This window comes from Strigops habroptila, chromosome 4 (genome assembly GCF_004027225.2).
Source record: "Strigops habroptila isolate Jane chromosome 4, bStrHab1.2.pri, whole genome shotgun sequence".
Classification (NCBI taxonomy): Eukaryota; Metazoa; Chordata; class Aves; order Psittaciformes; family Psittacidae; genus Strigops; species Strigops habroptila.
In genome coordinates, this window is record NC_046358.1 from 65,869,364 (window position 1) to 65,886,545 (window position 17,182).

The 17,182-nt window shown below is 44.3% G+C and overlaps 1 protein-coding gene across 1 annotated transcript; it reads right to left on the minus strand.

Moving 5' to 3' along the window:
* Window positions 1-3,011: 3,011 nt before the first annotated feature.
* FGF3 (fibroblast growth factor 3) lies at window positions 3,012-11,322 on the minus strand. The gene is made up of 3 exons (XM_030483295.1): window positions 10,281-11,322; window positions 8,377-8,480; window positions 3,012-5,426 (listed from the first exon to the last, which is right to left on the minus strand). Exons 1-3 carry the CDS (start codon window positions 10,519-10,521, stop codon window positions 5,094-5,096), a joined length of 678 nt encoding a protein of 225 aa, XP_030339155.1. The 5' UTR covers window positions 10,522-11,322; the 3' UTR covers window positions 3,012-5,093.
* Window positions 11,323-17,182: the final 5,860 nt, after the last annotated feature.

Here is a 17,182-nt window from a genome sequence, read left to right on the forward strand (position 1 = left end):
TGCCTGGCTACAACTTTAAATATATTTACTTGTCTGCTCCTCCAAGCTCGTATTTACTGACAAGGCTGTGAACCAAGTATTTGATGAGGAATATCAGCTTTGTTGTCTAGATTTTTTTCAGCCTGAACTATTCTGGGTGGGACTAAACCTCCTGAAAGATGGGGGAGTAACCACATCCTCGACTCAGACAATTATAAGAAACAGTTAAGCCTTGTCAACTGAATAGTTGAACTAATACCAGCCCCATTCCCAAACCAGGTCCATGCAACCACACAGAGCAAAGGCACATGTGGTCAAAAGGATTTCTTTGCCTATTGTTTTGTAAAGGGTTGTACATCTGCGAAGAAAAGCAGAGAAGAAAGAGGAAGCATCAGGAAGTAAAGCAGGAAATCCAAGAGTTCACAAAAGGACTCGAAAGAAAGAGGGTTTGGGGCTAGGTACTGCTATTAAAAAGCATGAACAAAAAATCCCCTCTAGCATTATTTCATACTTGTGGTGACTGAGGAAAAGAGATTTTATACATTCTTTGTAATTAAATAAATTACCTCAAGAAATGTCACCAGTCTCTCTTCTAAATGCTGAAGGTGTAAGTGTGAAGCAGTTTCCAAATACAAATAGAGTGCACTATTATTCTTGCTGAAGCAATGAGTGATGGTAGCAGGGCTTGTGGAAACGAGTGTCAGACATATAGCAAGTATTGAAACAAAAAGTCAGAAATATCACAAAATTACTGAAATAGAATCTCAGGATGGCAGAGTAACGACCCTTAAAGAGAGAGAAAATCCATGCTGAGAAAGTGGAGGAAAACATGTAAGTAAATTGGGAAACACTACATGTTTTGCAACTTAGCTATTTGACATTTACATTTCATGCACAACTCTTGCTCTTTATGAACAGATAACCACCAAAGTGCTAACATAATCACGAAAGACCAGAAGATTTTACATGAACTTTTGAATAGCTTGGAATATAAGAGCTATGACAGGCTAAAGCAAAGATTAAATGAACTAAAAAACCCTCTGTTTCAGATATAAATCAAGAAGTCACGGATCAGGCTGGATGTCTTCTGCAGGGAAGCAAAGGAATGAAAACTGCCCAAACAGTCTGATAACGGAAAAGTATAAAGTCACTAAAGAAACTTTTAAATAAGAAGACACAGCTTGATTTTATAATCTAAGGAGAAAGTAACTGTAACTCAAATCTACTGCCTCTTGTAAGGTATCCTGTAAGCTTCTGGTCCAAATAACTAAATTGGGATAAAGGATGCAGATAAGATAATTATCATCAGTAGGATTTCAGGCTGTCAGTAACTGGGAACTGTGGAATTCAAGGTTGCTAAAAGAATATTAAGTAATGAAAGTCTGTAATGAAAAGTATTTCAACAAGAACATTAATATTTCTTAAAAGATAAAGGAAAAAAAAAAAAAGACAAATCCCCAAACCATCTCCTTTGAATTGTTGCAATGGGGCTGAACAAAGAAAAATGCTAAGAATGTCAGTAAAATTGTTTTAGGTTGATGTGAAAATCATCACTTACCTACTGTAGTTAAAATGCCATCACATCCAATCAGTTAATGCTATTTTCTTTTGACTCCCGCCTCCTGTTTTTTCAGTGTTAGCGTTTTAGACTCTGTTGGGGTGAAAACTGAAACTGAAATAGGGATCAGGTTCATGTGTTAGGCTAAACTTCATCACAGTTTCCTAGGGGAAAGCGTGGTTAAAACAATGCTGCTACAACAAATATGCAATACAGCTCAAAACAGAGACAGGAATAAGGAAGTGTTTCATGATGAATGATATTCCTGCATCACCTATGGCAATTACCTGCTGTTGCATTATGGCAAGGTAGATTGACTGACTGCAAAAGAGAGGGAGAAGGAGAGAAGTACCATCCCTGGAGACATTTAAGGCCAGGCTGGATGTGGTTCTGAGCAGCCTGATCTAGTTGAAGATGTCCCTGCTCATTGCAGGGGAATTTGACTAGATGAGCTTTGAAGGTCCCTTCCAACCCAAACCAGTCTGTGATTCTATGATTCTACAAAAAGAATGAGAGGAAAATCACATAAAACCAGAGAAAAACAAGACATACAGTCAGCACGAGCACTTGCCCTTGAGAAAAGCTAAGAGTGAAGACTAAATGTTTGTTTGATAGGAAATGGACTTGGAGCTGGCATGAAGATGCCATCCTTGTGCCATGGGAAAGAGGAGTTTGTCCACTTTCTTTAGACAAGCAGGATTGTATCTGAAATACCTGATGCAAACATCAGTCATTAGCTTTACAACAATTTTTAGGGGAAAGAAAGCTGATAATGGATCTTGGTTTTCTTACAAGTTGAGGTGAAGTAGATCTGAAAGTGGCCATAGTAAAGATGGCCCAGAAATTATACATGAGGGGAAAAGAGCTCTCTTTAGCTGGAGGTGATTTTCCCCTGCCAGTTGGGCTTACCGGCACTTTCCTTCCCTTGCATTTTATTCTTGAAGCTTGAGGAGCCACGCAGGCTTTCCCACCCAGTCAAATAGTTCAGCCCCCTCAGTAGCCAGAAAGGAAATCCAGAGCTGAGATAGAGCAGATGGCATTGTCAACAAATGGGTCCCCAAAACACCCATGATGTCCAGGATGTAAAACTTCATTTACTTCACTGATATAACCAAGTTTCAAAAGGTACCCTGAATTCTGCAGTAGTTTGGAACTTGTGTGATTCATGGGGGAGTAAACAAAACAGAAGCCTGAATTTTTCTGTTTGTTTTTCAGTCTCTTCTGTTTCTGCTTTGCACAGCTTTTTCAGTGGCTCCTGACGTGATACTGCCTTATTACTTGTGGGGAGATCCATCCCATCGCTATTTTCGGTTATTTTACAAAAACAAGACAATTTGGGAATGTGGTTTATGGTTTTAAGTACCTTTTTTTAAACCTAGGTCTAGTCTGCATTCATTATATTGCATTGCTTAAGGTATATCATTTAAGTGTCTTTTTACATTATTTAGGTATAGAGGAAAGCAGAGATCAAAGACTTTTGACTTTCTTATTCAGAGTTTCCTTCTTTGTTGGAGTATTACAAAAAATATACAAAGGTGCATACTTTTTGATATAAAGATACCTTTCTGGTTTTAGCTTTGTAGGGATATAAGCAGTGCTAAACCTGTAGCTACTAGGCTTAGTAAACTCTTTCTATGGACTCATTTTATGTCTCTCTCTCACAGAATTCCCCTCTTAGTGATGGAAGATTCACACTACCTAGTTTTAAATGATTATACTGTTATTCAGTAGGTAGCTCACAGGAAGACTTTTGTGTCAATATGACCAGGAATGGGATTTGCTCCTGTCTGATTCTCTATAATGTTGTATTTAACTTACAGACCTTTGGTTAAATTCAGATAGAATTTTTATTTCAGTGCAGCCTCTCTTGTCTCCAGCTGTGCTGGATCAAGGTCTAATTCTAGGAAGTGAAGAGCATAAGGCCAAATCTCATTGAAATGACTGTTATTTGGGCTTGTCAAGCACATCTAAATCTTTGTGGTACTCTATCGTCTCCATGGATGTCAAGAGACATTTTTAAAGCTTAACCTCTTGCTCAAAATTAAACTTGTGATGTGGAATCCCTTCAACTTTGTAAAAGTCAACTTCCAGAACTGGAGTAGAAAAATGTCTAGAAACATAGTTTTATATGGATTGAACCAAAATGCAAGATCATTAACCCCTATCTGGATTTGTAGATTTCGGTTTAGGACTAGTGAAAATAACAAGTGTTGGAACAGAAAGGAAAATCAGAACATAGCAACCACCTTAAATCAGTGTCACTACAGTTTTTGTACGCCCAGTGGGACTGTTATTTCGACCTCCAAATAGTTAAAACATATTTAACCTAGAACTAGGACTTCCTGTTGAAAACTTAGCTAAACAGAAGTACCTGATACTCATCCCCAATGTGGAATTTTCCTATATCACAAGTTCAGTCCACACCACAAATTCAATTTCCACATCCTATTTGGGTCTTATTTTAGGAGAAGATTCATCAGTTGGTTAACAGGTATATATTGCTAAAGCTTGGCCAATGCAAATGCCACTCTACCAACATTCATTTATTGAATGACCAGGCAAGGTGTCCTGTGTTTTTTAATTAAACAAATTCAAGAATAATCTAGTAATGTGTAGCTCTATTGAAATGTTTGAAGTAGCTTACAACTTTACTTTTCTTGGACAGTGTAATTGATACCTATACCTTCCAGAGGCTAAAGGGGGGCTACAAGAAAGCTGGAGGAGGACTTCTGACAAGGGTCTGTAGGGACAGGACAAGGGGGAATGGCTTTAACCTAACAAAGGGAGATTGAGATGAGATCTTAGGCAGAAGTTCTTCCCTGTGAGGGTGCTGAGGCGCTGGCACACGCTGCCCAGAGAAGCTGTGGCTGCCTCATCCCTGGCAGTGTTCAAGGCCAGGTTGGACAGGGCTTGGAGCAACCTGGTCTAGCAACCTGTCCCTGACCATGGCAAGGAGTTGGAACTGGATGAGCTTTAAGGTCATCTCTTCCAACCAAAACCAGCCTGTGATTCTATGATACTGGCTGATCATAAACTAAACATATGTAAGTTAAAAAATAAACCAGTTTTCTAGCTCCCGTATTCCATAAAAATAGGAATGTAGCCTTTTATGAAGAACTGCCAAAAGAGCCATGAAAGTAGTATACCTTCTCTGTGGACTCAAAGTCGGTAAGTATAAAACATCTGTGTGCTCTGGGAAGACAGGGTCACTGAGATAACACTCTCTGGCAAGTTAGAATGAAAATACTAGTAATGAAATAGTTTTGTTGGGGTTTCTTTTTTTTAGAAAAAAGGATGTGAAAGTCATTGACAAAATTATTACATCCAATCAATATACATTTGAATGTGCCTTAGTTTATCTTACATCTCTTTTACCACAGATAAAAATTCTACAATAGCTAAAAGTAAGTGATGTGACTGTCGGTTATATTATACAGTGCATAAAAACTGTCCGTGTTAATGCCTGTCATAAAATCACAGCTGTTTGTTAGTTTTTAGTAGTGTTTTGAAGACTCTCAGTCACTTCCAGCCCCCATAGAGGTTTCCTCCACCCCCATCAGTGTCCTCTCCTTCTTCGCTGGTTCCTGTTTGGGGGCTTCAGGAGACTCTCTCGATACTTCACGTTTGTGTGGAACAGTCGAACCATCTCATGGTCTTTGTTATCCAATACTCTGGGCAGAAAGAGAGAGGATTTCTGTGTTCTGCGAGTTTTAAAGCCTCTTCTGGGTCGTCCTTTCCCATTGATTGAGACATACCAGAGTCTCTCTGCACTGGCTTTGCGCTTAGTGCCTGCTCTGTTAGGTACAGTTCGGTAGAGACGGGACGCATAAGTATTGTAACCCAATTCATGGATCCTCTCCACAAACTCACACTCCGCATTATAGTTTTCCTGTAAAGAAAACATGACAAAGTTTAAGAAGACCAAATGAGTAATAGATCTCTTCTACCTTTAGAAGATTGGACTAAAGTCTTAAGTAAGATTCAGTTGTAGGATGAGGACAGCAATACGTGTGATAAGAAAAACTGCGACTTTTTGTGCTACAAAAGGTGAGCAGAAGAGAAGCACTGAGCCTCATTTGCCACAAGGTACCCCCTGTCAGCACTGTGAGGATACTCTGCGGATCACAGGCAGAAAGAGGCCAAAAACAATGTGAAAACAAAAAATGTGGTGTGAATAGGAATCAATAACTCTGCTGATTGATTGTTCAGCTATAAATGTAATGGTTTTGTTCTTACTGATCTAAATATGCCTGTGAACCTGATGGATGATTGAAATGCTACCTATCAACCTTTGCAATCTATTAAAATGGTAAAACCCTACAGTTTAATGTAAAATCTGGCTCTTCAATTGGTATCTTAGTAGTTACATACACCTATAGTCTATTACACCCAGTTTGTTATGGATATTTGAGCAGTAAAAAAACATCTTTATGAGCTTTCTTTGATTGCTTAAGCATGGCAAAATGAAAGCACACCCTGCCCACCAGTGTGTTCCTCCAAAATGCTAGGCTACTCCTCTACCACAAACCCTGAGGGAGAATATGCACCCACCCTGGGTGCTTGCATTTTACATGAGCTATCAAAATCTGCCCCTTTTCATCTCAACTGAGAGAAAACTGTGCAAAAGCCTGACACGAGGAACTCCCTCCTCCTCCCTGGGAGCAGTAGGAACAGAGCAAGTAAAGGACCTCCCACACTGTACATGTTTTCTTAACTAAAATAATCTTTTCTGTACCTGTGTGATGAGGATTTCAGTTCCTAACATTTGTAAGGCAGAGGGGAACTGTTACCATGATCTTCACTGGGGTTTTCTTGTTTCACATCTCTGTAGAGGACATGGGAAGGGCACAGATAGCCAAGCTGGGGCTAGAAAAGCCATAGGCTCTATTAAGAACATGACTTTAATGCTGTTCACTCACCAGAAATTTCGATAGGCATTTAACAAGGTTTTAAAAGACTCCACATGTCTCAGCTTCTCTGCTGTAAACCGGAAGTGACCTTCCTTGCAAGGACAAGGGTTTCAGATGCTGTGGTGCTGGAGCACACGCAACTACCAGATGTAGGTAGATTTGTTCTGCTGTCTGCCTCAGTTCTAGTTGTCAAGGGTTTACCACAGAGGATAAACCTAGAGGATTATCACAAATCTGCTAAGGATACAAAGGAATTCTGCAGGCTCAACAAATTAATTTTATTGACATGGGAAAATTGGTAAGCCAAGGAATAACTGAATTATTCCAATACTGTTTTTCTGGGGAAAAACTAAAAAAAAGCTAGAGGGAAATAGCTTTTTCCTGGATTGTCCCTCCAGCTCTGAAAAACAAATCAGAAACAGTCTCTCTCAGACTTGAGCTGGAACAGCAAAAATTACCTTTTTTTAGTTGTTCAGAAACCTTTTGTGGCTGATATTCCTTGGCACATGACAGCTGAACAAACTTCAGGATGGCCTGATGATCCTCACACTAGAAAGGGGAGTCAAGGAGAAGAGGGCTCTCTGGGCTATCCTACTCTAGGATTCTCTGGGCTATACTGCTCTAGGTGAGCAGCTTTTTATTCAGAATTTGTTAGTCTTGCTTTAATTAAGTTTAATTCATTTGGAGAAAAAACAACAGGAAAGAAAGATGCAAAAAAACTTGAAAATTTATCCTTCCCATTAATTTCTTCGGGGCAACACTGGCTCTGAGCTGATGGAGCAGCTTCCATCAAAAAAGATGCCTATTTTAATCAGAATACTAACTGGAAGCATAGAAGTGGCCAGCCTTAACTCTGGCACAGCAGAGCTAGTATGTCCTCATGCCACTTCAGCTGCATTTTCCTTTGCCAGAATTGCTTGTGATCTGCTTTAATCAGTGTGCACCACATGAGACACATTACAGAAGCTGGGTCGTAAACACTATCTGATCATTCTTGAAGAGGTGGAGTAAAATACATTAAATGAGGAAGGCAACTGAGTTGATTGTGTTACCAAGGTGGCATTCACATGGAAAAAGCTGACATTGCTTCAGGATATATCATGCTGTTCAAATTGACAGAATCCCATCCCAGGACTAGTTGGAGAAAGCAAATTCCACATAGCCATATTTACCCTCCTCAAATCTGTTTCCATTCCATGGGATTCCTCAAGAAACTGCACGGTATGGCTGTTAGACAGTAGGAGATCACAAGATTGCTAGGGATGCAATCAAAGACAATTGAAGAAATTCAAGGAAGTAGATAATGTGTGTAGTATACACACTGACAAATATGCCTTCATATGTTCCTGAATGCAAGGAAGTCTAAGCTAAAGTGTTTTATTCACTGAGGTGAAGCATTGGCTGGGCTGAAAAGGCAAGGCTCCCACTAATACCAGCAAAGCTCAGATTTTACCTCAAAAACCAGGACAAAAAATGAGGTCAAAGGAGTAAAATAAGGTGTTTATTTTCACCTTTAGGTTCACCTTTCACCTTCTTCTTGCACCTTCTCGTACTTCTTTTCCTTTTTATAGCCCTGTGCCTTTTAGTGCCTGTAAATTCTTTCACTGCCCAACCAAATGCTCTGTGCTAAGAAACTCCTGTTAATAGGCTGCTTTCTGTAAGAGATGCTCAGTTACTTATGGATATTCGTGATCTAACATATATATTTGATGTGGATCTTGGGCACAGGCAAAAAGAAAGTAAGAACGCAGCTTCTTTCCACTTTAAAAAGTATACCAATTTGTTATCTGTAACAATTCCAAGCAGAAATCTGTTGTGACATCACTCTTTTCTCTCTAACTGTTTATTTATAAGAAATGAGTGCTCCCCACTAGGCCCCTTCTTCCCATAGGAAGTGACAGGTATACATCAATCTTAAGTATGACTTACTGATGCATAAAGTCTGCCCCTTCTGTTCATGGCTAGGTATCTGCCAGAGAACAAGCCCTTGATGGCAACGATTCCAACATCAACAGCAGTTATTTCAAGAATACCTAGAAACAGAAAAAATTATGAGATATGTTGTTGCTCCCTCATCATGTGTAATTTCCCGAGATACATTTGAACAACTGCTCACCTGCAGAGTGTGATTTCACAGCTCTCACTACCTCACATCAAAATCACAGTGCAACCATGACTTAAACCAGACTATTATTTGAAACAGTATAAACCAACAATGTGGGAATTGCTTGAGACAAGATGGACAATAAATTCTGAGATGTCTGATTGAGATTGAACTCTTTCAAAAATGAAAAAGATCTGACACTGAACTAGAGGGCCACGTAATCCTATATGTATATAAAAAGGTTTAAATCCTCTTTAATTCTTAGGAACACAAGAACTCTTGACTTACTGAAACCAGTCACAAAGCTGTCCATTGCAAGACAAAGCCCTTGCTGATGTCTCGAGAGGGTAAACCAGAGCGAGTTGGCTGCATTTTGGAGCCATGAAAGGAACTTGTCATATAAGAGGTCAACATAGCCCTCTAGACAAGGACAATATGACTGTTCAAGTCAAATTAAAAGGAAGGAGATTTTCAGGCCATCAAAGATGGGGTCTCAAGAACAAGAAAAGCATCACAGGCGAGGCTGGTGCAATATCTGCCTAAGTGTTTATGTCCAGCCATGATGTGATGGTGCCACGATGCTGATGGAGACACAAATGGCTTGGGAGATCTTGTGTTATACGTGCAGGGCTCTCTCACTGGCTTGCTCAGATTCTGCTCTCAGTTCCCTTAATGGTTTTCTCTGAGTGTTGGAAGGCAAGAGGTGCCCCCTGCACTCAAACCCGTTGCTGTCCCGTATTGGCAGCAATACGGGAAAGCCAGGGCCTGTCCCCACCGCAGAGCTGGATTGCTGGCCTGGGAGAGTTGGGGTGGGTTTGGTACAGCTGTTTTGAATCAGGCCCCGGGTCGCTGCTGAAGGATGTCTCCTCCAGGCTTTGGTAGCGAGGGGGTTTTGCTCTAAGAAATAGTGGTTTTCCTTTATGGACTTCAGACAGATCCCTGAGGTCTCCCTTATCTCTGTGTGCCATCACCAGGCGGGATTTACGCTTCCTGGGATGGCGGGACCGGGCTGTACCCGGCGCTCCCCCCGGGGAAGCGGCAGCGCTGATCCTGATCCTGCTCCCCTCCCTCCTGCCGCCCTCGCACAAACTCCCTCACTCCCCACATATCCCGTTTCATCTTAATTCGCACCGATCCGCGGCACATGTCAAAGGGGACAGATGTGATTTAGCTCGTGGAAGCTCAAGCTCCCCGTCGGAGATAAACTGAGGGACGCAAGGGCAGTCTGCCGCCCGTCGGGGAGGGCACCGGTTGCCCAGCGGTCCGGGCTTGGGCAGGGCTAGCGTCGGAATCCCCCAGCGGGGCGAGGACAAGTGACAGGTCGGGAGGGATGAGCAAGGCAAGGTCCCCGTGGGAGGCGGGGGATTTAGGGGTCCCGCTCTGAGCCCTACCGCCGCCGGCCAGGTCCCCACGCTCGGGACAGTGGCAGAGGGGGCTGCCCCCTCGAGCCCGCCAGCCACTCGGATCCGAGACGGGATCTCGCTGAGCCTGGCGAGGGGAGGGCGCGAAAGCACCAGCACTGGGGGTACCCACCGTCCCCGTCGAGGAGCCCTGGCGGAGCCACCGCACGTCCAGCTCCGACCCCGGGCAGGAGGGGAGGCGGGAGCGGCTTCGCCACCGCCCCGTCCGCCACTGTGCCCGCACCCGCCCCAATTGGTCCGAGAGGGAGATCCCCCCTCCCCGCAGAAGCCGGGGACGCGGGATGGGGAAAGGTGTTGCCAGTACTCACTGTAGACGCTGTTTTTCTCCAAGGTGCCGTTGATCCTGCCGCTGGGGTGGATCTGGAGGTGGTACTTGGTGGCACAGTAGAGCTTCCTCCGCCGGGGCGCTCCCCCGAGGTGCTCGTAGACGCCGCCGCGGCCCCCCGCATCCCGGCGCGGCCGGGGGTCGCTCGAGGGGGCTCCGGTGGCCTTCCCCGGGGCCCACGGCTCCTGCAACAAAGTCAGGAACAAGATCCAAGTTATAACCATTGTGGCATGATGGCCGCAGCGCTTAGTCTGCTGGGGAGATGGAGGCTTGGAGCTAATGGCACCAGGGGTCCCATTAAAGCCGTCTTGCTAGCAGCACTCCGAAGTTGCAGAGCACACGCTGCTTCGGGTCGCGAAGCATTGGCAAGGTTTTTTCGGCCCCGATCTGGCCCTTTTATATGTCTCAGATTTACTTAAAGCAATAGACATCAGCAAAGGCCACCGAAGAGTCCCAGCTGTTTGTATTAGACGGAGCTGCCGTGATCAGCCTTCTCCTTAGGTTTCCAGCTAGACAGACGGCATGCAGGAGAGACAGAGAGGCAGGAGGAGGGAGGGGGAGACAGAGAAGAGGGAGACACCCGCTGAATTTCGGCAGACTGCGGGGGAAATAGTTGATCGACGGAGCATAGAAACAAAAGCAGCTTCGTGCAACAATAGCTTGATCTGCGACCAATTGATACAAAGCAGAGGAGGCGAAAGGTATAGCTCTCGTGTGAACTCCCAGAGCGCAGCGTGGATAAAATTACACAGCATCGCCCCGACACCCCGCACGGGGAGGAAGGAGGAGGGGGTGGGGGAGTGTGGGTTAGCTGCTGCTGCTGCTCCTGCCCCGCGGAGAGGCGCGGACGCTCCGCTGGGCACCGCCGCGGCAGCCGGGGTTGGGCTGGGGGGGGATGCTCGGACCGAACATCTTCCACCCGCCTCACTTTGTCCCCCGTGTTGAAAGCAAACAGTTATTAGTAAATCAAACAGCTCACGGTTACAGATACGCGTTCTTTAGGGTCTTTTAGTCATTTCTAAATTAACGCTAAACCCGGAGCGTTATGATATGCAAGAAGCTGGAGCATATCCTTCTCCTTAACTCTGGTGATCCTTAGCTCTAGCAGAGGTGCCCCCGCTACCGTGTAGCTTCACACCCCTGCCTACGAGTTCCAAAGGTGATGGAGCTGCCTAGGAATAAATAGAAAAGAAGGCAAAAGGTGCAACAGCTCGGGGATTTGCGCTGTGCCCTGTGTGTGCGGCTCAAAGGCGGCTCATTAACCAGATTTGCATCTGAAACAGGCAGTAGGAGTTTTAGGGAAGTGTTTGGGAGATAATTAGTATTAATGTGCTGGAAGGGCACATAAATACACCTTTGAAGTGAGGCACGTCAGGATTCAAGCGTTTGACCTTGATCAATCTGAGGGTTTTTTTCGCAGAATGGGTGAACTTGAAGATATAAAATATTTTTTAAGACATTTTTATGTAGAGCACGACGATTTTCTTACACAGCTTTAAAATTAAACATGAAACTTTTAGTAGTGGGAAAATTAAGGGATACAACCTTTCCCTAAAGGGAATTGAAGGAGGACGAAACGATCTCGAAAGTTTCTCTCTACTTTAAGCTGTGCTTAATATTTAGTAGCTCTCCAAGCCTAAAAGGCTTTTCATTATACAGTCGCCTGGGCTAAAAGGAAGCACATAACTCTCTTCCTCTCCAAGCATCCCCTTTCCGCCACCACCACTCCTTCCTCCCCTTTGTCCTCCCCGCAAGTTAAGCCCCAGCCTCACAGAGAAGGTTTGATCTGGGGATGATAAATGTTTGTACAATTAATTCTTTATTGCTGTGCTGCTGCAATGCCACTTCCAGGCTGCCTTGTAGTTCCCGTGCATGTAGTAAATGTAAACCACTAGAAATTCAAATCATTAAAGCACCGTGTCTACGGGAAAATACAAGAACAGAAACAGCGGGACCCCAATCTTGGCGTGTAGCGGGGCTCCTTGCTTGCGGGACAAAGTCTTCTGTCCCTCCCAAAAGAAGCAGCCCTTCCTCTCGGGAATCCCTTGGGGTTTGCCGAGCTGCAAGGCAAAAGTGGTTTCAGAAAAATAACTCTGAACTTGGAAGTGTCCTGGAAGATGTTTTCAGCGGCACCCTGTGAAGGCTAGATAAGACTTAATTACTGTCAATAATTACAGCCATCTCCTCCGAGGACATCTCTGGTCCTAGCAACTCCCCGTGGATGCGCAGCTGACATTTTACAGTTCGGGATCTGCAGGGAATTTTTCATTAAAAACACCCCCAATGCCACAAGATCCTCCCCCTCGCAATAAGAAACCCCAAAGCTTAGTGGGTGGAAGAGTAACACATTAATGACTTCTGCTCAAATTGCTTCCATCTTGATCGCATCTTCTTAATTAGCACCATCATCTACAAATCTTTCCGCCCTGGGCATCTGACACAGGCTTCCCAGCGCTGTGTATTCTACTCCTTAGGGAGGGCAACACTTAGCGGCTTTGTTATTAACGGTTCCATCTCAAAAAGAAACGAATACAACAGCCATGGATATAGCAAAGGGCTTGTAAGTACCTTGTCTCACTTGGTACAACACTGAGTAGCAAGCAACCTGAAGTCGTTGTGCTCCAGTCAGACGTCCCTACAGTAAAACATAAGCCCGCTCTTGAGTATTTTCAGTTGTCTGGTGACCATTTTTTTTGCAAATAAAAAGGTCCCTTTGATGTGGTCTCATTCTAACCGGGGGGGGGAGGGGGAATGTCAGATGTGGGCTTGCTGGAAATATTTTTAATTATGCCCCAAAGCTTCTTATAACCCCGAAGTAATAATCACAGGAGCAGTTTGAGGCTGTTACTTGACGTGGAGGGGAGAACGGGCTCTAGTATGTAACTACATTAGGATTACAACCGATAACGAGCTATTAAGTGGCTGGGAATGGGCGATTTTCAGTGGAACAGCGTTTCTCCTGGGTAGAAGAGGGTATTTGAGACAGATGTTTTTATCCTTACACCGTGCACACTGTAAGCACGCAAAGCATTTTTCTTCTTCTCTCGTATATTCGGGTATGTGCGTCTGAGATCTTCAGGGCGAAGCAAGGCATAGTTTTATTTAAGTATCAAATAAATGTAAATATAAGGGGGGAGAAAACCCGCAAAGCCCATAAAATTTTGAAAGCCTCCGCCTTCAAAAATGCTGTCTGAGTTTAATCTGTAACAAACGTTACACGCATACATTGTGTGATGATTCCGCTCGAATCGGGATGGGGTTTTACTCCGCGGTCCGCCGCCCCAGCACTGATTTACGACCAGCCCGTTACTCTAACGAGAAGGAAGTTACAATTTGTAGAGCAATAAATAGCCAGGCGGTGGGAGGAGCCCCCAGCAGAAAAGAACGGCCCTCCTTCCGCAATTAAAACTCCATCCCAACCTCGGTGTGGGCCGTGGGAAGGGCTCAAAGCAAATACCTCGGTGGTTATTAGGGGTCTGGTTGCAATGTGCTAATGTCATCCCCCGATCGGGGCTCTCCTACACGGTGCAGCCTGCTCACACCTGCTGGTAGTGGGAAGAGCTTCTAAATTCAATTGATTTTATTCAGCTATATCTTGTTTTCTTTGTGGTTTCCTAGTGGGGCTATTCCGCGCCCTGTGAGCAATATAATCTTGTTTAAATGATTTTCCAGACCACACAGCATCACATTACCCAGCTCTATACATGCGGGCAATGATGTTTAGTGTGTTGGACACTATTAACTCCCTGAAAGCAGGATGAAGGGAGAATAGAGGAAGAATGCTCCAGGGAATAAATTCATGGCTTTCCAGGTTTGGGTAGCTTTCTCAGGTGGAGAAAATAAGATTTAGATCTTTTCAAATGGAAAGAGATAGAAAGAATTCTCTAAAGGCAGTGTTAAACATCTATCAGTCGTATAATTTTTCCCTTTATCCACTCCGTATGAAGTGATTTTCATGTTTACAGGTACTTTTTATGGCTTATGGACAAACAACGTGAGATCTTCAGATTACATATCATATGAGCTACTGCTCTAGTGCACTTCAGAAAATAAATTAGTTTAGAATTTTTAAGCTTCTGTATTTAGGTTAAAAGCATGTGTGGTTTTAACTGATACTGATATTAACATTTTCTAATTTAGCTGTTATATATATTTTATAATATCTATTATTATTATCTACAAGAACCTGGAGAGGGGCTTTTGATGAGGGCCTGTAGGGACAGGACAAAGGGGAATGGATTTAACCTGACAGAGGGGAGATCTTAGGCAGAAGTGAGGGTGGTGAGGTGCTGGCACAGGTTGCCCAAAGAAGCTGTGGCTGCCCCATCCCTGGCAGTGTTCAAGGCCAGGTTGGAAGGGGCTTGGAGCAACCTGGTCTAGTGGAAGGTGTGCCTGCCCATGGCAGGGTTGGAACTGGATGATCTTTAAGGTCCCTTCCAACCCAAACCATTCTAAGATTCTATGATTCTATTATACTGATCATGGTATGAATTACTAAGTTCCTTACTCCAGGAAATTCCTACTAAAGTTAGCAAGAGTTTCATTTGCTGAGGGCTGCGGGATTAATGCTTCATTCAAAGTCCAATGAATTCACCAAGAACCTTTTTTTTCAACACTGGTGAAGTTGGATCAGGCCCAGTCTTATTACTGGAAAAATTATTTTTCCCTTGTTCTCAGGTAATCTAATGGTTTATCAGGATGAAAGCATTCAAAACAGTGAATGCAACAGCATTCTCTTTTTCTCCTCTGTTACTTATGCCTTTTCAATACGAAAAACAAAGGGGACAGAAGAAGAAATGCAATGCAACCAAAAACTGTGAAGGTGGGGTTTAGATGGCTTGTAAAGATGTGTGGCAGGCTCAACCTGTGCTACCTCAGGGATATTCATCGAATCATAGAATCAACCAGGTTGGAAAAGACCTTTAAGATCATCAAGTCCAACCGTTCCCCAGCACTGCCAAGGCCACCACTAAACCATGGCACTAAAGGCCTTGTCTACATGATTTGTGAACACTTCCAGGGACGGTGACTCCACCATTGCCCTGGGCAGCCTGTTCCAATGCCTGACCACCCTCTTGGTGAAGAAATTGTTCCTAATCTCAAGTCTAAACCTCCCTTAGCACAGCTTGAGGCCGTTTCCTCTTGTTGTGCCACTTTTCCCTTGGGAGAAGAGACCAGCCACCTCCTGGCTCCCTCCTCCTTTCAGGTAGTTATAGAGAGCGATAAGGTCCCTCCTGAGCCTCATTTTCTCCAGACTAAACCCACCAGTTCCCTCAGCCATTCCTCATCAAACTTGTGCTCCAGCCCCTTCACCAGCTCCACTGCCCTTCTCTGGACCTGCCCCAGCACCTCGATTCAGACCAATACAGAACTGTAAAGTGCAGCCATTAAAATAACTAACCAAGAGGGAGATTGGGATGTCTGGAAGAGGAGCAAGGGAGTGTAAAAACAATAGAAATGGGATGTGTTGATAACTTGGGACCAGATTTGCACACCCATTTCACACCTTTGATATCTCAATCATCACTTAATATAGCCTGAGCTCATGGGATGGGGGTGGAACTTTGCTCCTTTATGTTACTCAGCATGTGTTTTTGAAATCAGCTTCAAAGCATTTCTGTAGATTTACAGAGAAGTGTGGTGTACCTGAGAGGAATATCTGGCCCATATCCATGAAGGAATTGCACTTCAAGATGTGCTATTCAGAGAGATCTGCTACCACTTTTAGAGTTTATCCCCCAGTTCCTTCCACAATCAGAGGCTTGTTATGATCTCACTCAGCCCTGCAAATCTTTGGGAGTTGGGTTACCTGAAGGTAAAAGATCTCTCTTTCTCCAGGCTGGGGTTGGATCAACACTTTGCAAACCAGATGACAGGCAGAAGGGTCAGGCCTAGGTCTGGGCATGGGGTTGCCCGAGCACCAGGATCAAATCAGAAAGGATCTGCCCTAGAGAAATGCCACGTGCATGAACATGTGTTCCTGGAATTAAAAACCTACTGCCAGGAATTATCACCTCCAAGATGAAGATTAGTAATTGTTGCATTTAAACTTTTCTGCTTTTAGGGAAGACCACTTTAGATCAAGGTTTGAATTATATGGCAGGGCTTTTCCCCAAAAAATCTCATTCATGATTATATGTTGTCCTAAAGGTGGTCATAATGCAAAGTATCTTGAAGTTCCACCTAGATCAAGGCTGAGAGAGCTGGACTTGTTCAGCCTGGAGAAGAGAAGGTCTCCAGGCAGACCTTAAAGCAGCTTCCAGTGCCTAAAGGGGCTGACAAGAAACCTGGAGAGGGGCTTTTGACGAGGGGGAATGGCTTTAACCTCACAGAGAGGAGATTTAGATGAGACATTAGGAAGAAGTTCTTGCCTGTGAGGGTGGTGAGGTGCTGGCACAGGTTGCCCAGAGAAGCTGTGGCTGCCCCATCCCTGGGGCATTCAAGGCCAGGTTGGACGGGGCTTGGAGCAACCTGGTCTAGTGGAAGGTGCCCTGCCCGTGAGACCTGCTTGGTCCCAACTGTTTGAGCTGGAAGGGACCTTTAGAACCATCCAGTTCCAATCCCCTGCCATGGGCAGGGACACCTTCCACTAGAGCAGGTTGCCCCATCCTACCTGGCCTGGAACACTGCCAGAGCTCTCCAACTGTCCAACGTAAAGTTGCAAATGTATGAGTTTATCTCCAGACCCAGTGCCACTATCGTCTCTTTGGTTACAGAGTTTCCAACAGAGGCCACGCTATCTCTATGCCATCTGTTTTAGGAGTAGTCCTGAGGAGTCCTGAGAAGCTCAGGCTGAAATCAGAGTTATTTTGCTCCCATCCAGATCTCTGCTAGGTCACCCAGAAGGTCTGCAGTTGAGGAGAATGTGGGACCAGGCTCTGGAAC

Coding starts and splice junctions, on each gene's coding strand:
- FGF3 (XM_030483295.1), bottom strand. CDS start 10,521: ATGGTTATAACTTGGATCTTGTTCCTGACTTTGTTGCAGGAGCCGTGG. Junction 8,481..10,280: donor GGAGAAAAACAGCGTCTACA/GTGAGTACTGGC, acceptor TTCTGTTTCTAG/GTATTCTTGAAATAACTGCT. Junction 5,427..8,376: donor GGGGCAGACTTTATGCATCA/GTAAGTCATACT, acceptor TTTTCTTTACAG/GAAAACTATAATGCGGAGTG.